The sequence below is a fragment of the Arachis hypogaea genome, chromosome 9 (assembly GCF_003086295.3).
Source record: "Arachis hypogaea cultivar Tifrunner chromosome 9, arahy.Tifrunner.gnm2.J5K5, whole genome shotgun sequence".
In the NCBI taxonomy this organism is placed as follows: Eukaryota; Viridiplantae; Streptophyta; class Magnoliopsida; order Fabales; family Fabaceae; genus Arachis; species Arachis hypogaea.
In genome coordinates this window covers 104,392,905-104,414,047 of record NC_092044.1, presented here as the reverse complement: position 1 = coordinate 104,414,047, position 21,143 = coordinate 104,392,905, and the positions used below count along the sequence as shown (strand labels likewise).

Below are 21,143 nucleotides of genomic sequence, written 5' to 3'. Positions count from 1 at the left end.
AGATTCTGGACTCTGTGGCATAGCTCCTGCATTATTCGGGCGCTATCACCGCCAGTTCCTCCGAAAGGTCACGTCTCTCGCGTCCTTGTGCGTGGTTCGATGCGTTGCCGGGGGACCTTCGTCGTCCTCCCGGTGAAGCGACAGAGGCTGCCGCCTCTGCGCCGGCTGCTCGGCCTTGGTCTCCTAGGCCCGGCACAACTTCTATAACGGTCTCCACAGACGGCGCCAATGTTCGGTAGGGCTGTTACCGGACAGTTCGGGTGGATATTTGAGGGGGTGAGAACGCTGCAATCGTGGTTGTGCTGGGTTCGGATCTGCCGGGTAGTCGAGCTCTCGTTGTGGAAGGAAAGAGGGGGTGCCACCTGCAAAGACACTCCGACGCTCTAGTCAGCTAGTATGCAGGTGGGGAATGGGTTAGGTGGAATGTGTGACGTACCTTGGGGGAGGGTAGGACCCTTCCCTTATATACCATGTCAGGTGTGGGTCCCAGGAGGGCAGAACCCACCTTCTTCGAAGCTTCCTTGTACAGCTGTGGTGGCCAGCTGTCCCGGAAGGATGCGCGGATCGGATAGGTTCGGGTCACCTGACCGTTGAGGTCGGGTGGTGATCGGGTCGGGTAGGCCCAAGTTCTTTCTTGGGCCAGGCCGTAACAGTAATTTACATGTTATTTTAGAGGGGGTTGGGTAGAATTCACACACACACACACACACACACATATATATATATATATATATATTGTTTTTAATCGAAATAAAACGAAATTTTGAAAATTTTTCTATTTTACATATATTCTAAAAGATGTCCTTAACGAGAATAATATAATATAATATATTGTTTTGTCCATTGTTGGATAACTAAGTTGACAATGTCTTGCATACATGCTAGAACATCAATTTTCAGAAACATTCTTAAATCCGTAAAACAAAGTGACCAACATTATAGTATTTGTATCTCGAATTCATCACTAAAAAGGACAGAAAATACTTGACTTCTGCCTTTGGAATACGATACATTAACGAGTATACCTAAGAGTATCAATTTGCAGAATAACCTCATAAACATGCTTTTAAAATATTCAAATCAAATATAAATTGACCTATTCAATTTAGATTCTATATTTTTTTTTCTTAATAAAAAAGTAAAGTTGGTTTCATTGCTAATCATCCACACATTTCAATTTAGATTCTTCTTGTTCCAAGGCCATTGTTATTACGGGCAGGGTTTACGATAGTCCAAATAATAACAATAATCTAATGATAAATAAAGTAGGATATACTTATATATGCACCTTATACTCTATGATGCATTACCCTTTTCATTTTGGTCAAATTTTATTTAAAAAAAACACACGCACACACACGTTAACACATAAGTAGACGTGATAAGAAAATATAATATGTATACTAGTACTTTTAGCTAGAATCACTTATAAAATTTAACCATTCAATAGAGATTAGATTTTATTTATTTATATGAAATTTTTACATGTTCAAAGGCGATTAGGTGATCAAATTTTGTTTCTGCAACACTAGAAAATATAATGATAAGTTATTCATAATATCCGAATAAATGATATGTACGAAATTCTCAATTTTTTTCGGATAGTTTGTACGAAAATCCCGTTACTTCTAAAATATATTTAACCATTTATATATTTTTTTAAAAAACTAAAAAATGTATAACACCATAGGACATTAGATTATCTAAGTCCAAAACTTAGGTAGCATTGGCTCCCAAGAACATGGTTATCACGGTTTGGAAAAAAAAGGGGGGAAAAACACAAACACACACGACAGACTCATGAAAATGACCAAGTATGAAACTGCAAAGACATCAAATTAATAATGAAAAACAAGACATGTAAAGATTGTATGGAACTTTCACATGAAACAAACTCCAAAGCAAATCAGGAATATAATACTTCATCTTGCCAAATAATTTCTTCGCCTACATCCCGCAGAAAAATGTACTAAAGTATGGAACTTTTTATCCCTTTACAAATTTATGGTACAAATCCAGGTAGTGAATTGAGAATACCATACAAAAGGGTATAAATTTGAAATGAAAAAAAATACCCCACAGTCGATGACAACAATTTATATACAAGGTTAAAATTTATTCATGAAAAATTGATAACTAAAAAATATTATATAATAATTTAATCAAATATATTAAATTATTTTATAGTTCTCAATTATCAACTTCACATAAAAAAACACTAAATATAAATCTTTACCTTTATATTTTGTGAAGAAAACAATGGTCCTTTTTCCATATATATGTCATCTTGTCTTTTGTATTTATTAAAAGGGATTTTTCAGTCAGGGACATAGACCTAACTTACGGGGAGAGAGAATACTTGCCCCCACTGAAATTTAAAAAAAAAAATAAAAGTTATATATTATATATATTTATTCTTATTATAATGTTTTTGTTCCCTTAATAAATTAATAAACGATTTTTAAAAAATTTATCTTTAAAGAGTAATTTATTTAATTGAACGAAACATGCAGCAATATTTACCTTGTTAAATCTGATTTAATATTAAAACTCAAAATAAATAGACCAACTCAATGAAAAAAATTAATAAGTAGTGATAATATATTTTTTAAAACTAACCAATTAGTTAATTATCAAACTAAAAACTTAATTTTCTAAACACATAAAATTATCAATGTCTTTTTTTGTCATAAAAAATCATGATATAAAAAAGAACATTATTTATTTATCTATTAATTAAAATTATTTATTTTAACTTTTAAATAGTCATATTTCTAACTGTTGTTTTTGTTGAAAAAGTTATTTTTTGCCATAAATATTATAACAAATGAATTCTCTAATTGAGTGGCAGGTATCAACAATTAAGTTTTTAAATATAATTCTAACTTCAAATTATAAATACTAGTATATTAATAGACAGATGTACCTATTGATTAGTTCTTTTATTTATTAAATATGTAAAAATAATAAAAATACAATTAATTGAGAATATGTGATAACAAATTGCTTATAATTTAACTAAGATTTTCAGCTCAGATTTTAGAAATAAAAAAAATGTATATAATAAAAAGCATTTTAAAAAAAAAAGTTGCACACTAATTCTTTTTAATTTCTATATCTCTAATTCTCTATTACATAAAGTATAAACATTAATCAACAAAATTTATTCTAATATATTTTCGTCCCCACTATGAAAATTTTATGGATACGTCATAGAACGAGAATGAATTATCTTTTAACTATTTGGCGCTGATTTCTGCCTCGTATTGTTGAAGAATAAGGCTGCATGAATTAATGGTCCGTGCATCTAGAAGACCATGATTCCATAATTTGATGGAAAGCAATCTCCAACACCTGCCAACAGGACCAAACTTGTTATTATTTGCAAATCCTGAAACATCCAAAATATATATATGATGATAATGAAGCATGACATTTTGATTGAAGACTAAGTCATAAAGAGGATAAAAGAACATATAATACAGAGCGTGCTGCGTGTCAATGTCAAAAAAAAAAAAAGAGAAACCAATAAATGCATTGCAATGTGTCAACTTATTCTTCCTTGAAATCCAGATTTGTGTCTCTCACTCTAATATAAAACAGCTCCTCTCAATATGCATCTATATATTAAGACAACATAATTTTACTCGAATTTTGGTTTCTCTCACATTTGTCTCACGATTTGTAAAAAATAAATTTAAAGGTAAAGTATATTTTTTGTCCTTGAAATTTGTTAAAAGTTTAGAAAATATTCCTAAGTTTTATTTTGTTTCAACTTTGTCCAAAAAATTTTCAATTTGCATCAAATATACTCCTTATGGCTAATTTTTTTCAAAAAAATTAGAATGAATTTAGCAACAATTTCACAAGAACAACTTTCAACACAAGCAACTCAGAGATAGGTGTCATGCATTATTACTGGATTGGTCCTAAACCTTCTCAAAATTTGACAGGGGTATATTTGATGTAAAATGAAAACCTCAGGAAAAATTGAAACAAAATAAAATTTAGGAGTATTTTTGAAATTTTTTTCAAACTTTAAAGAGAAACTATATACTTTACCCGAAATTTAAAATGGTTATTGTGCATACTAGAGTCAAACCCAGTCTCTTCAAGTAATACTCCATACATATGAAGCACAAACAGCGACAAGAACATGGGACACAGAACACGCAGGCACACTAATTTCAATTTTTTTAGAGACACAAAAACATGCCATATATATTAAAATATAAACTATGTTTTAAATAAATTGTAACAATATCTTGATATTTTATTAAAATTAAAGCACAAACTAATGTTTTTAATGTCTTTTTTAATTATATAAATCATGTAAGAATTGTTTGTATTAATGAATAATAAGAGTAATATTAGGTAACCAACCCTTTTTTTCAACCAACATTAGCCAATATATTTAAAACTATTTTATTTATCTTAAATCTTAGACACTAAATCATAAACATTTAACTCTAAATACTAAATTATAAACCTCAACATTAAAGTTGATAACTAAAAGTTGAATCCTTATACTTTCTCATAATATTATATATTTTTTCTAAGCTAATTTAAGAATAGACAAAGAATAATATGAGACACACCGACACATGATGATTTTTGGATATGTCCACGCGTTTCTGCAGAAGTATTTTTATTTTTTGTTAAGATACAATCAGACATAAAAGATTCAAAGGCATGTCGTGTTTGAAATGTGTCCAACACGACAACTCAATAAAGTGTCCGTGCTTCATAGCTCCTTGCGGATTTTTCTAAGCTAAAAAGTGGCCCGACACGCAACACTAGTATAATATAAAATGAGAGCACTCTGATACAAGAAAAAAAGGAAAGGCTAGTTACCAAGTCAATTTGGAGCACTCTAGAAGCTCATAGCCATGGACTTTTACAAAAGCTTCACATGCCCATGGAACATGACCATTAGTCCGCACCCTGCCACATGAAAATAATTGATGCTAGAAAGTTTAAAATCGAATGAACAAGTCTATCAAAACAAGGAAGATGCAACGAACAGAGAGCGAATGGAGTCAAAATGAAAAGAACTTACCGTTGCTTTCGAATAAACGAGTTCCACATATGCATGAATTTCTTCTCAGCATTGGTCACATTGTCAAAATTACCAAGCCGCTGAAAGGTATCAAAATGTTTCAATGAATCTTCAAAACGTAAAGTATGAAGAAATACTAAAAGGTGCAATAGATTTCATATTCCCATCCCAAAGCCTCAAACTAAACCTATACAATGATCAAGCAGAAATTTAATTGTCATATTAGAATCACAAATGGTAATTAAGCTCTCCTAACAAGGTCTAAAATTCGATTAAACCAGCCAATTTAAGTGTTGGTAAAGTGTATTTTTTTTGTTCCTGAAGTTTTCGAAAAGTTTCAAAAATATCGACGTTTAATTTGTTTCAATTGTGTCCCTATTGTTTCAAATATGTCTCTTAACCCCGAAGGGTATAATTGAAACATATTTGAAATGAGAGGAACAAAATTGAAACGTTAAGGGTAATTTTAAAATTTCTCGAAAACTTCAGGGACAAGAGAGTATATTTTATCCTTTAAGTGCAGTTGATGTAAAACCAAACAACAATTTGTTAAGAAACGGCATATAAAGTAATTAGGAGACTCTTATGGATTAAGTAATTAGTGACATCGCTAACATGTAAACACTATTAAGTAGGTTTTTGGGTAAACGGCAAAATATTTCCCTACAGCTTTTCTATGTTCTTTCTTTCTCCCTTTGAGACACTTGTGTTTCAAGAAGTTAATAATAAAGGTAACAAAGAACTACTGAGCCTCAGCCACAGGGCCATCCAACATTACCCAAAAGCTTTACCAGACCATTCTTGTATCACAAGAGTTACATTTAAAAAGGTAAAAGAGCTTATAAATTTTAAAACAAGGATCATATATATAATCATGCATACCCTTGGCTCTTCAAAATCAGCAACTTCATCATCAACTTCATCCTCACTATCTCCTTCTGATAGAACTTCTTCAAGTTCCATTGGCTTGAAGGACAAACAAATAAATAAATGAAAATGGAAATGAGGAAAATATTTGTCCGACATAAAAAACCATTAAAGGGCATGTAATTACATATTTTGATGTCCTTAGAGAGAGAGAGAGAGAGAGAGAGAGAGAGAGAGAGAGATTTTCTAAAATATAGAATTGCTAGCATACTCTATTAAGAACTTTCCATTTGATGGACAAAAACATATTTTTGGAGAAAAAATTTCTATTCGCATCCCCAACATTATCGAATTGATTATATAAAATCACATTTATTATCCAACCAATTGCAAGAAATAGAACAATTTCCACAGGAAGATACAGGAAGCACTCTGTATAGGCCTCTCATTGTACTCGGCTCTTGTTTTTTCAGGACAATTTATATGTGGTTTGTCAATGAAACTGAAGTGCAAAACAGTAAACAAATAAATGGCAATCACTTATTACCTGGTATATGCGAGAGTGATAGAATTTTCGCTTGCTCAACTGGGAAAGGCTGAAATGTTTTCGAAGAACTATGTCAGAGCTGTGTACATCAAGTAATTTACAGGAAAAAATATTTATGATCACATGTAGAGAATGACATGACACCTTATTTCAACGCTTCCTATATACCAGTCCAAATATCATTTAGGCAGATCAGTTTTATTCCCTCTTAGTAAATATTGAGAAAAACTACATCTCAATACCTGAAAACTTCTGATAGTATTATATTTGTCCTTCAAATAAAAAACACACATTTTGGTTCCTGATTGTAACAGAAAATATTAAGACAGTAATTTTGAACTTGGAAATAAAGTGGAAAATGAAGTTCAGGCATAAAAGCATTGCAAATAACATGAACAAATCAAAAGTAAACAAAACCCAAATAAATAATCAAAATCCACATACAATTAGCTCCTACCAATTAGCAATGCCTTTAATTGCAAATGAAGATATCTAGCTCAACTTGAGCACTAGCTTAATTTATTATTTGATTTATAAAACCAAACGGTTTCGCAATACAATTATGCATCTAACAATATCCCAAAATGTAAGAGCTCATATATGTATTTTCATATGCCAAAGAACATACATTTGTGGGTCAATGTTATAACGCTGAATTGTAGACTTCCATGTTATGGCATCCGGTAACACAGCAGGATTCGAAAGAGCATTCTCATCTGTTGCTGGTTCAGGTGGGACACAGTCTTGATCAGGTTGAAATGGTACAATTGCGGTTGAAATCCCTGCAATGTCTAGAATTTCATGACACATTCATCACACTACAACACTGATGCTACCATAAATATCCCATAAGATAAGTTACCCTTTTCCCTTTTTATCAGCAAGATTATTTGGAAAAAAGTTATCAAAGACCATATGAAATAAGTTAACAAGCATTTCTAAAGGGGAAAAACAAAGACGGGAGTTTTCAACTTTAAGTTGTAATCAAATAAATTATGATTAGTTGTTCTGATCACTTTGACTTATGTAACAACCATCTATGAATTATAAATTTTTTTGAATTAACTGTCAGATTTTCTTGGCTAATTAACATTGTGTGCATCTGATAGAACCAGCAATAGTAGAACGGGTAAGCTTTATTGCTGCACAGGGATGGCCAATTAGCACTCCTTAGAAGGTTCTACACAGTTGGAACTACCAACTCAGGGAGAGGGATTCTCTCCAGTTTCTAACAGAATTCATAACAGAAAATACACATAAACTAAACTAACTATAACCTAGCTATTTATAGGCAGTGAGTAATAGAGTCTAACAACCTATCAACCAACTGGAACATGCCAACAACTCCTAAAACTGTCACTTAACAGCTACTTACCTCTCCTTTTGTAACACAGCCCAAACCTGATAGTAGTAGGCGTCTCTCTATCAATACTCCCCCTTGGACAACCACCTTGTTCTCAAGGTGGAACTCCGGAAAGGTAGCCCACAACGTTGCCAGTCGCTCCCAGCTGTCCTCACAAGGAGAGAGGCCCACCCAGTGCACCAAATACTCCAAAACCCCGTCCTCTGTGGTTCACGATGCCACGATCTGAGACGGGTGCATCACCAGCTCACCATCCTCAGCCATCCCCGGTGGAAGCGTCTACACCTGCTGCTGCGGCGGGACGGCCTTTTTCAACTTGCTAACCTGGAAGACTGGGTGAAGTCTGTACCCTTGAGGCATGGCTGACCTGTATGCCACCACCCCTATCTTCTCAATCACTAAACGGTCCATAGTAACGAGGGCTCATCTTTCATTGACCTTCCGCGCTAGTATCCGCATCTGATAAGGTTGCACTTTCAAATAAACCCACTCATCAGGCTTGAACTCCACATCCCTTCGATGCCCATCTGCTGCTTGTTTCATCTGCTGCTGAGCCTGCACCAATCAGCTCTGCCAAAACAGCATCCCTGGCTGCGGTCAATGCTGCCACCTCCTCAACATGCGATGGAAAAGTCTCTCCACGGAAAAGAACAGGTGCTGGCACACCATTAAGTTCTTGAAATGGTGTTGTCTGGGCTGAGGCATTGTAGGGGATATTAAACCAAAACTCAGCCCATGGTAGCCACTCCAACCATTTCCTCGAGTAGCCACCCACAAAGCACCGCAATAAGTATCCAAACAGCGATTCACCACTTCGGTTTGGCCATTGGTTTGCGGATGAAATGCTGTGCTGTACTTCAATTTTGTCCCTGTAGCTTGGAATAGTTCGGACCAAAACTTACTCATGAACGGTATCCCTATCCGATATGATTGACTTGGGAAACCCGTGTAGTTTAACCACCTCCTTAATAAAGGCTAGTGCCACCTCCTTGGCTGAAAACGGATGAGCTAGGGGGATGAAGTGAGTGTATTTAGTTAACCGATCAACCACTACCAGGATAGTGTCCATGCCTTTGGATTTTGGCAATGCCGCCACAAAATCCATTGCAACATGCTCCCAAACTCTTTTCGGAACTGGTAGGGGTTGCAACATCCCCGCCGGTTTCATCGCGGCACACTTGTTTTGCTGGCAAGTGTGGCAACCCGCAACATAATCCCTGATCCTTTGCCTCATGCTGCGCCAATGAACAGCTGCTGCCAACCGCTTATAGGTTCGAAAGAAGCCTGAATGTCCTCCTACCCCACTATCATGGGACTCAGCTAGCAAAAGTGGGATCTGAGAAGAATTTGCAGTCAAAGCTGCTCTCCCTTGATAAAACAGCCTACCTTGTGTAAGAAACACCTCGGATAGTCATCCAACCCCTGCTACAGGGCGACCACGATCTTTTGTAGCTCTTGGTCGAGAGCCACCTCCTCTTCCACCGTTTCCCAAAGGTTCATATGTACTACCGAGATTGCCCTTGCCATCATTTGTCATGACAACACATTTGCCGCCTTATTCTGAAGGCCTGGCCGGTATCGGATCTCAAAATCCAAGCCTAACAATTTAGTAGTCCACTTCAAGTAAGCTAGGTCCATGAGTTGCTGGTCTGTGAGGAATTTCAGACTTCGCTGATCTGTGAGAACAATAAATTGGCAACCCAACAAGTGATGCTGCCACTTTTGGACAGCGAAGACAATGGCCATCAACTCCCTCTCAATGCAGATTTTTGCCGGGCCCTTGGAGATAGTGCTTGGCTTAGGAATCCTATTGGTCTGCCCTGCTGGGATACACGCAACCCCTCACTCGATGCGTCAGTTTCCAACACAAAGTCTTGATTGAAATCCGGAACTGCTAGGCTACGTTTATTCTGAGAATAGGACAAGACAAGACATTTAAAACAAGGCATAAAAGACAGAGACACAAAATTGTGTTTTTGTATTTTATTTGGTAATAAACCAGAACAAATTATGAAAATCCAATTTATTCTCATTTTTTTCTTTCAAAAAATTTGAGACGAAAAATATAATAATGAAAAATTAACAAAAATAATAAAAGAAAAAATGAAAAATAAGTCATGTCCTTTGTTAGTGTTTCTGTGTCTTTCCTGTCAGAATGGACACAAAATACACTAATCCAATGTCTTTGTTCATGTCTCTTCCGTCAAACACGATTTTGTGTCTGGTATCCCTGTCTCAGTGTCCTGTCTCTGTAAACAAACGCAACCCTAAAGTCGGTAGGTCTGCCATCAGCTTCAATCTCTCAAAAGCTTCTTAGGCCTTGTCACTCCGTTCAAATGCATTTCGCTTTGTCAACTCCGTCAACGACCTGGCGATAACTCCATATCCTTGCACAAAATGCCTATAATATCCGGTAAGGCCCACGAATAGGCACTGGCCACTCTAGCATCGTTGTGGTTTTGTTAGGATCAGTCGAGACCCCTTGTGCCGAGACAATGTGACCCAAGTATTCCACCGAGCTCACTGCGAATGTGCATTTCTTCTCATTCAACACCAACTAGTTCTTCAATAAAATCTGGAAAACTTGTTGGAGGTGAAGGGCATGGCTCGCCATATCATGACTATAGATGAGAATATCATTGAAAAACAAAACAAATTTCCGTAATAGAGACTTAAGAATGTCATTCATCAAGGCTTGGAAGGAGCTAGGGACGTTGTCAACCCGAAGGGCATGACTAGAAACTCATAATGGCCCTCATGAGTGCGGAAGGCAGTCTTGTGGATGTCTTGATCCCTCATCTGAATTTGGTGGTACCCAGATTTTAAATCCAGCTTAGAGAAAACTATAGCTTCGGCCAATTCATCGAGTAGCTCATCAATGATGGGGATAGGAAATTTATCTGGCACCGTAGTACCATTTAACGCCCTATAATCGACACAAAATCTACAGCTGCCATCCTTTTTCTTCACCAACAATATCGGGATAGCATAAGGGCTGGAGCTTGGCCGAATTATCCATGAGGCCAGCATTTCTCTCACCATTTGTTCAATCACTGATTTCTGATGGTGCGGGTAACGATAAGTTCTTATATTCGGGGCTGAAGCTCGTTCTCTCAATGGAATGGCATGATCATGGCGATAGTGCGGTGGCAGCCCTGGTAATGTCTGAAACACCTTAGCATTAGAAGCTAACACCGATTGTATCACCTGTGGCACCTGCGATGCAGCGGCAGCATGCAAAGTCATGGGCCACAGCTGGACCATAAATCCCTCTCCTCCTTGAATGGACAAAACTGCAGATTGAAGGTGCATGCCTCCATAGCACAGCTCCGGGTCCCCCCTACAAAGTAACCATGTTGTCCCCGTTCCGAAATCAAAGGCGTGATTTTTTGAAGTTTGTGATGACGTCTCCCAACTTATCTAACCACACCAGCCCCAAGACAAACTCAACTTCGTCAGTTGGGAAAATGAAGAAGCCTTCCTTGATCGTCAATTCCTTGAATTGGAGAGTTACACCCAAACACCTTCCTTGTCCCCCTTTATTGCTGCTGTCCGCTACCCTGACCTGGAACTTAGGGGCGTTGTCAATCCTTAGGCCCAACTCGGTGACGATCTCTGGTGTCGCGAAGTTGTCTGAAGCTCTACAATCTATGAGAACGCATACACGGCAGCCATTTATCTCTGCCCAGGCTTTGATTGACTTGTGATGTCCACTCAAGCTCATGAATTTGAGTTCCAATTGTCCCTGCTACCCTCTTTCCGGAACCGCCTCATGCTGTAACATATCCGCTTCAAAGTCTGGCCCCATGATCAAAAGCTCGAACTCCCTATTCGGGCAAACATGATCCTCGGTGTACGGTTCATCACAAAGGAAGCATTCCCCCTTGGCGCGCTTCACCCTATACTCCTCGTTGCTGAGATGTCTCAATCCGCGCCGTCGCAAGGGATCCGTCGTCGACTCCGCGCCCTTGCTTGCTGCATAATTGGACGCTATAGCAGGATGCACAGCTTTGGTGGCAGTTGAATTGGCAACGACAAACTTGGAAGACGGTGGTTTACTACGTCCGGATACTCCTCGCAAGGCAGCGTTGCGGTTTTCTACCCTCTGTACCAGTTCCATCAACTCATCCACTGACTGGTATGGAAACAATTTACATTCTTCACCCACTTCCAGTTTCAGCCCGTTCAAGAAGAGGTCCATTAGCAGTTCCAGCGCAATTCCGCGGAGAGGCAGCGTGTGAAGCACGAACTGACCAACGTAGTCCCGGACCGAGTTCGTCTATTTCAGCTTCAGTAGCACTTGAAGTGTCTGAATATTATGTATATTCAAATGTACAGGAAATCATCTCTTTATAGAGGAATTACAGAAATAGAAATAACTAGAAAATGGGAAAAATACTAGTCTAAAATAAGGAAAGATTTCTAATCATAAAATCCCTAAAAATAAGCTAAACTAAAACTGGAAAGGATATTATAATTAATTCTATTTACAGAAAAGATTCATAAAATAAATTAGGAATCTGATTTTGATTTGATCTAGTCAACACTCCCCCTCAAGCTGGCTTGAAGATATCCTTCATTGACAGCTTGCTTATTATGCTATCAAAGGTCTTCTTGGGTAATCCTTTAGTTAGAACATCTGCCAATTGTTCCGTGGTCGGAACATATGGGATACAAATCTGTCCTCTCTCAATCTTTTCCTTTATAAAATGCTTGTCAACTTCAACATGTTTAGTTCTATCATGCAGAACTGGATTATGGGCAATAGAAATTGCAGATTTGTTGTCACAATACAACCTTATTGGTGGAGAAATGGGAACCTTTAATTCTTGTAGGATTTTCTCTACCCATAGTGCTTCACATATTCCATGAGCCACTGCTCTAAACTCAGCTTCTGCACTACTTCGTGCCACAACACTCTGCTTTTTACTCCTCCAACTAACCAGGTTTCCTCCAACAAAGGTGCAATACCCAGATGTAGACCTTCTATCCATGACATTCCCAGCCCAATCTGCATCCGTATAGGTTTCTACTTGAAGATGTCCATAGTTTTTGTAAAGTAACCCTTTCCCAGGCGACCCCTTCAAGTACCTTAGGATTCTAAAGACAGCATCCATGTGTTCTCGGCCAGGTGAATGCATAAACTGGCTTACCATGCTCACAGCAAAGGCTATATCCGGGCGTGTATGGGATAAATAGATTAGCCTCCCCACTAAGCGCTGATATCTCCCTTTGTCCATTACATTTTCTGGTTCAGCTGGCTTCAATTTTAAGTTAGGCTCTATAGGTGTTTCAGCAGCTTTACAACCAAGTAATCCCGTCTCTTTTAAAAGATCTAGGATGTACTTTCGTTGGTTCATAAAAATGCCTTCCTTAGACCTTGCAAATTCAATTCCAAGGAAGTATTTTAATGAGCCAAGTTCTTTGATTTCAAAAGCTTTGGCAAGCTTTTCTTTCAAGTCTTTTAGCTCCAAGCTATCATCACCTGTCAGAATAATGTCATCTACATATACAATTAAGATGGCAGTTTTATTAACTGCTGAATGTTTATAGAAAAGTGTATGGTCAGCTTGGCTTTGAGTATAACCAAGTCCCTTCACCACCGTTCCAAGTCGTTCAAACCAAGCTCTTGGGGATTGTTTCAATCCATAGAGGGATTTCTTTAGTTTGCACACTTTATTCCTCCCTAATTCAGCCTCAAATCCAGGTGGAAGTTTCATGAACACCTCTTCCTCTAGCTCCCCATTCAAGAAAGCATTCTTTACATCCAATTGATGTAAAGGCCAATTGTAATTCGCAGCAAGAGATAAGAGAATCCGCACAGAGTTGAGTTTAGCAACTGGAGCAAAGGTCTCTCGATAATCTACTCCATAAGTTTGTGTAAATCCCCTCGCTACTAACCTAGCCTTATACCTCTCTATGCTTCCATCAGCATTGCACTTGATGTTGAAAACCCACCTGCAGCCAACCAATTTTGCATTCTGTGGCAGATCTACAATCTCCCAAGTTTCATTCTTCTTGAGTGCATGCCACTCTTCCATCACTGCTAATTTCCAATTGGGATCATCTAGTGCTTCCTCTATATTCCTAGGCTCAAACAGATTTGTAATTTTAGAAGTAAAAGCTCGATGTTTTTGAGAGAGATTTTGGTAAGAGACATAATTGGAAATAGGATGGTTGGTGCTGGTTTTAAGTACCTTTTTGGTGCAGGTTCTGGTTTCTTTCCTAAGGGCTATTGGCAAATTATTATTAGAAGTGACAATTTCAGATTTACCTGGAAGATCTTCAGGTACTACAGTTGGGCCGTCTTCCGGGTTTTCAGATTGGGTTGATACAGAGATGATGGGCTGGTCTCTATTCTTCTTGGGATATTTCCGAACATAACATCGAAGCTCCTTTTCTGATTGTGGTATTTCTTTTTCTATTTGTATTCCAACTAGTTCTGGCACAATTTCAGAATTGATTTCCACATTTTTTTTTGCAATTATTTCAGAATTTGTTTGATCAGTGAAAGTTGTATCTTCAATATGTAAGATAGGAGTGGGTAAAGGTTCATGCAAAAAATTTTCTCCCCTTAAACTCTCCCCCTGAAGAAATTTTTTCTGAAAAAATGTTTCATGTTCCAAAAAAGTAACATCCATGCTTACATGACATTTTTTTGTGTGTGGATTGAAACATTTATAACCCTTTTGACTTGGGGAATAGCCAATAAAAATGCATTTTTCTGCCCTTGGATCAAGTTTACTTCGGGGTGAAGGTGTATGCAAAAATACAGTACAACCAAATACTTTTAAAGGTAAATCAGAATACAATCTACATGCTGAAAAATTCTTTTTGAAAGTATCCAACGGTGTGCAGTAATTTAACACACGCGTAGGCATTCGATTTATGAGATAGGCTGCTGTTAGGACAGCATCCCCCCATAAATACTTTGGAACATTACCCTCAAACATAATGGCACGTGCTACTTCAAGAAGATGTTTATTCTTCCTTTCAGCAATGCCATTTTGTTGAGGTGTATTGGGACATGTAGATTGATGTTGAATACCTTTTTTTTGAAGAAATTCACCAAGATTTTTGTTAAAGAATTCAGTACCATTATCACTTCTTAAGATTGAAATTTTTGTGTCAAATTGAGTTTCTACCATTTTTGAAAAATATTGAAAAATTTTAGAAACCTCAGATTTTTCATGCATGAGATAGATCCAACATAGTCGTGTGTGGTCATCGATAAAAGTCACAAACCATTTCTTTCCAAATTGGGTTGTTATTTTCGATGGACCCCATACATCACTATGAATCAACTGGAAAGGTTTAGATGCATGATAAGGTTGAGAGTAATAAGGAACTCTATGACTCTTTGCACGAATACAACTTTCACATTTAAGTAAGGAAGAATCAATATTCTTAAACAAACTTGGAAACAAATGTTTGAGATATGGAAAATTAGGGTGTCCTAGTCTATTGTGCCAGAGCATTATTTGGTCCTTTATAGACATAGAACTATTACCACTAAATCCTTGAGCTACTTTATCTTCCGAAATATCCTCAAAATGATAGAGCCCGTCCATCATCTTAGCACTGCCAATCATCTTCCCCGAAGTTCGGTCCTGAAAAATACCATGAGTATCAAAGAATGTCACAGCACAATTGGAATCCTTGCAGATTTTACTAATAGAGAGGAGATTACAAGACAGCTTTGGTACATGTAGGATATTTTTTAGGTCAATGTTTTTGGACAATTTAATGGTACCTTTTCCAGCAATGGATGAAAAACTACCATCAGCAACTCTAATTTTCTCATTTTCAAAAGAAGGAGAATAAGTTTTAAATAAAGGAGAGAGGCTGGTCATATGGTCAGATGCACCTGAATCGACAATCCATGGTGCATTCAAGTTTGAGGTGCAGTTAAGGGACATAGGAATACTAAAATTACCTGTTTGAGCCAAAGAACCACTAGGAGTATTAGATAAAGAACTGGAATTTAACAGCTTTATGAGCTGCTCAACCTGTTCAGCCTCATGATTAATGACTGAGGAACTGTCAGCCATATCTATAAATCAGAGGCACAGTGCAGAGATTCTGCTCTGATACCAACTTGAAGTGTCTGAATATTATGTATATTCAAATGTACAGGAAATCATCTCTTTATAGAGGAATTACAGAAATAGAAATAACTAGAAAATGGGAAAAATACTAGTCTAAAATAAGAAAAGATTTCTAATCATAAAATCCCTAAAAATAAGCTAAACTAAAACTGGAAAGGATATTATAATTAATTCTATTTACAGAAAAGATTCATAAAATAAATTAGGAATCTGATTTTGATTTGATCTAGTCAACAGTAGCGTTTGATACAGCCTCTGCAGCCGTTCCGGTTGAAAATACCGTAGCAGCGCCGCACTGAGGAACCGCCACTGAAGCACCGGCGCCGTTGCCTCCCACCACCTGAACCACGTGAACGCCCTTCCTTCCATTGCAAAGGTCGCGACCGTGAGCCATTCCTCCATGCGTTCAATCCAGACCACTGCATCATCACCGCAGAAGATCGGAAGTTCCAACTTCCGACATTGCTCCGGTGCGCTGCGGTTTCGGGCCGACGAGCCTGCGGCCGGGTGCGATCCCGGTGAACCACGCTCGTTCTGATTAGGCGCGCGATTTTTGAATAAATCCATTCTGGAACTGAAGTACTGCAGCATCTCCTGCATTGATCGGAACATCTCCTCCATGCCCGACTCGATTGTGTCAAATCATGTCTCCATTTTCCTCGATCCCGATTGCAGCATTCAGCGTCGGGATCCTCAAGCTCAGATACCAGTTGATAGAACCAGCAATAGCAGAACGGGTAAGCTTTATTGTCGCACCCGGATGGCCAATTAGCACTCCCTAGAAGGTTCTATAGAGTTGGAACTACCAACTCAAGGAGAGGGATTCTCTCCAGTTTCTAACAGAATTCATAACAGAAAATACGCATAAAACTAAACTAACTATAACCTAGCTATTTATAGGCAGTAAGTAATAGAGTCTAACAACCTATCAGCCAATGCCAACAACTCCTAAAACTGTCACTTAACCGCTAATTACCTCTCCTTTTGTAACACAGCCCAAACCCGTTAGTAGTAGGCATCGCTCTATCAACATCACTTACTAAAATACTTGAAATAATTGTAATACATACCATCAGCTTTCTCCAAAAGATCACCCTCTCCAGTTGGAATTTCGTATCGTAAGGCAAGTGGAGCTGCATCCTTTGCTCTTTCAGAAGGTTCATCCTCTGGCCATATGCGCTTAAATGGTTTGGCACTGAAATAGGTTTTAGATGACCAGTTTACTAAATAAAATGCATCTATATGAACGTATCTGTAGCCAAGTAAATCTCAGACCAGTGCAAAAACGAGAATAGCTTACCAAAAGTTAATACCGCGCAACTTGGGATCAACAATTTTTGCGAAAATCTGGAGGGAAATTAATTAACAAGTTATTTAAGTGAACAAATAATTTTAAATGAACTCATGCTATAAAAGCTCAGACAGTTTTGTCATGCTTAACTTGCATGTTTCTGGGAACCACATCTTCTCTAAAGGGTAAAACAACCAACATGTATAATTTTAGACATTATACATAGCAAAGTAATGAAATCTTAAAAGATAGAGATGAAATCCACAAGATATTAGACAATACTTATACCAAAATAAAAAATTCAATACAAAAATAGCATAATGTAATAAAAAAAGTAATAGTTGAAGTATAAAAGTCTAACAACTTATCACTAATTTTAATAAAAGGTATACTTTAAAGAAGTATATAACGTCAGCGGTGGGTCATCCTAAACCCAACCCGAAATTATACGGGGTGAAAATTGCAAATGTGAATCTGCAAAAATAAGCCGGATCTGAACACTAAAGAGGCATCACACATACACATTACATTCAATTCTGTTGTAAGAAGAAATATAATAAAACTAGACAAACTTAAATTAAAAAAAAAAAGAACTTGACATCAAACTGTTCAGACCTCAGATTTCCAGTTATCAGTTTTCGCAGATATGTTTATTGTCGGACAGTCCTCCCATGCCTGCAAAATGATTTATAATTGAAACTAACAGTTTAATACAGCTCAAGCCTCAAAGAATTAAAGTTTGCCAGAGATCTGAAGAAGACTGACCAAAAATTCATAGTTGAAAAGATCATGTGATGCAAGCATGTGATATTTTATACCCTACAAACAGAACATGTCAGAAAAATTAAAAAATAAGTTTATAATTATCACATTAAAAATTAAATGTTTAAATTATCAGTCAGAACTCAAAAGCAGTGCTAACCTTGTAGCTTGCACATCTAACCAAACATAATGGACAGGAGAAATCCTCGGTGACTGTAATTAACAAGGAAAGAGATAACAATGTAAAATAAGAAATCTAAGCTTAGATATCTTTCTGGTTGCTAAAAATATGGTCAATTTCGGTTTCAATCTCTTCCAAACTTTTAGTTTGATTTGATCTCAATGATTTTAACATGTTTCGTTTCAAACACTATTGTACTAAATTCTGGTCCTTCATATTTTTTGTTTGGTGAATATAAATATTAACGATTTACTTTTGCTTCTTATAAATATTACCACTCGATAACTACACTAACAGAATAGAGATTAAAACACAACATTTTGAAAATATGTGGATTGAAACTAAACCAAAAACCTTGTGGAGATCAGATCCAAAAGTCACTATATTAATTATGAAATAGAACCCACAAACAACTATACTACACAACCATAAATGTTTAGTCAGCTACATGGATCAAACTAAAAAAAAAAAAACAAAAGAACACGAAAGGAGCATTATATTACCTTCAGTTCTCTGCAACTTATCATAGTAATACCTGTAATATAATTTGATAAAACAGAAGAATAATAAGTAGCAAAATTTCGACATTTCTTCTAAAAGCAAGTAACATGAAATATGCAAGAGATGCAGAAAACATAAGAACAAATGTGGTTTTCAGTACCACTGCGTATTTGCACCCATTAATAGACAGTCAATATAATCCCATAAAAGAACCAGAGATACTATCATAAAGAAAATAAAATGTAATACCTGAAATTAAATTTCAGGTTTCCCTCCTTCAACCTGAATCATACAAGTTGAGAAGAAGTTAGAATGAAGACCACAATTTATTTAATATAAAGTACATGATAATTCAAGCCAAATAAGACGAAAATACATCTAAATTTAGAGAAGAAAAGTTTTCATATTTAAAAGATTGGTTTGGAAACTACACTACTTCACAGTTACCAATTAAAATATCTACTTTGCATTTAGCAAGGTAAACCCTAAGTCCTAAATCCTAAATCAACAAAAACAAAATGAACCCCTCCTACCACAAATTATTCATTGCAAAAGAAATATTATGAGAAAATGGTAACTACCGGGTCATACGCGATGCAAGTGCAGTTATGTTTGTATCATGGGAAGATTTTTCCTTTGCACCAATCTGTTGGGCATACATTTTGATTTGCAATTGCGTTGTTTTACTCTTTGGAAACCCATTCTCAAAATTATTTGGTGCTTGAACTGAGATGTTTTGCTCCTCATCTCGAGCACCATACTGCAGCATAAAGAAATTTATAAGGTGGCACATCTATCTTATTTGGAATGGAGAAAAATGTTTGAAATTATCGCTAAAGAAAGAACAACGAAGACAATATTAATTACCTTTAGTATACAAGGATGAAGATCAACAGTTGACACAGCCTCAGCTTGAAGTCCCAATCTTAAATTTGAAGATTCATCCCAGAACTGAAAATTTTTTTCGAGAGATACCTTCCCACATAAGCAGTAGTTTGCATCTCTTGCTATCAAGCACAGAATGAAATGAAATGAAAAGATGAATTCTAGCACTGAAGAGTGATTAAGTTCACAAATTAGTGAAACTACCAAGGTTCTAAAACTCGAAATGAACCTGTCTAATGGTTCAACTGCGATTGAATGGGGTTAAACAAGAAAGATATTTTATTTATAAAAATATATAAATATATAATACAAATTATTCCGTTATTATAAAATATACATTTTTGTTTATTTATCATTGTGTTATAATATTATTATTTTTTCCTTTAAGCAATAATTAATTATCATTACTATTTATAATCAAAAGATGCTAACATTTTCCCAAATAAAAAAAATAACAATGATTATTGATTATCATATTTTTTTTGGCCTTTAGCAACAAACTAATTTGACAAATTTTTTAGGCTTTTAGATCACAATCCAATTTTACATTGTAACAAAAATTTACCCTAATAAATGGCATCCGTCTCTTTCTCCCAAATTCCATTATTCATTCCTCAACGTAGCGTTTGTTTTCAGGTACTAAGACAGAGACTGAGAGATTGAGACTCAATATTGTGTTTGTTAGTTCAGAGACTGGTACTAAAATTTTTGTCTCTGTCTCTAAAATTTCAGTATTTCAGTACCTCCAAAAAGTAGGGACATAGGGGACTGAAATTTTTAGAGTTAGAGACTGAAACTTTAATAACATTTTATACCTTAAATACTTTTATTTCAATTAATTAATTCTAATTTTACCCTTTGTGCAAATTAAATTAGAGTTTCATTCTTGTTTCAATTCCTGTCTCCTATTTTACACCAAACAGAATACTGAGATTTGTTTTAATCCCTGTCTCTCAGTCTCTGTCTCTCAGTCTCAGTCTTTCTGTCTCTGTCTCTCCACCAAACGCTACCCAAGGGTCTTTTTTTCATTATTCTCACTTGTAAAGGTCTTCCCAATACTTCTCCTTTTTATTCTCTCCATCCTCCTTCTCCTCGCATCGACACCTTTGGAAAGGAGCTCGAACTGGCTAACCGACAGAAGGAAGATGATTGAAGAAACCGCACGACACTCACAAAGCACTAATCAACGAATAGAAGAGAAAAGGAAGAGCAGAAATGGAGACCCTAGTTTGGAGGTAGAGTCTCTAACTCTATGGCTCTACAATTTCTTTTTCCAAAAAACCTACTAGACTGGCCAAATTGGAAATGGTTCAATTGGTTTGCCGGTTTTTTACCGATTCAAAAGGTATTTTATCGGTTTGTGGCAGACAGATTATGTATCAACCACACTGGATACCGATTTCTAGTTTAACCTTATCAAACTGCCGGTTCAGTTCAGTTCTCAGAACCATAGAAATTACCCATTTCATTAAAATCAACACAAGGGAAAAAGGGGGTTGGGGGCAGGTGTAAACCTGTTACTACTTACTAGACCTTGAAACATCAACTTCTTTTCTAAAATAAAATCACAGAAAATCTA

The 21,143-nt window shown here is 36.5% G+C and overlaps 1 protein-coding gene across 2 annotated transcripts; it reads right to left on the bottom strand.

Moving 5' to 3' along the window:
- Positions 1–3,037: 3,037 nt before the first annotated feature.
- On the bottom strand, positions 3,038–19,840 carry LOC112709408 (polycomb group protein EMF2B). 2 transcript variants are annotated; one of them, XM_029289179.2, is made up of 15 exons: positions 19,547–19,840; positions 19,261–19,439; positions 18,929–18,961; positions 18,682–18,713; positions 18,158–18,210; positions 18,001–18,054; positions 17,851–17,910; positions 17,245–17,291; positions 17,015–17,139; positions 7,102–7,264; positions 6,474–6,522; positions 5,942–6,025; positions 5,060–5,139; positions 4,855–4,944; positions 3,038–3,354 (listed from the first exon to the last, which is right to left on the bottom strand). In XM_029289179.2, exons 2-15 carry the CDS (start codon positions 19,338–19,340, stop codon positions 3,240–3,242), a joined length of 1,065 nt encoding a protein of 354 aa, XP_029145012.2. In that variant the 5' UTR covers positions 19,341–19,439; positions 19,547–19,840; the 3' UTR covers positions 3,038–3,239. The 2 variants fall into 2 exon arrangements, with proteins under 2 accessions (XP_029145012.2, XP_072059454.1); XM_072203353.1 differs by having other exon boundaries at positions 7,102–7,255.
- Between the last annotated feature and the right edge of the window lie 1,303 nt (positions 19,841–21,143).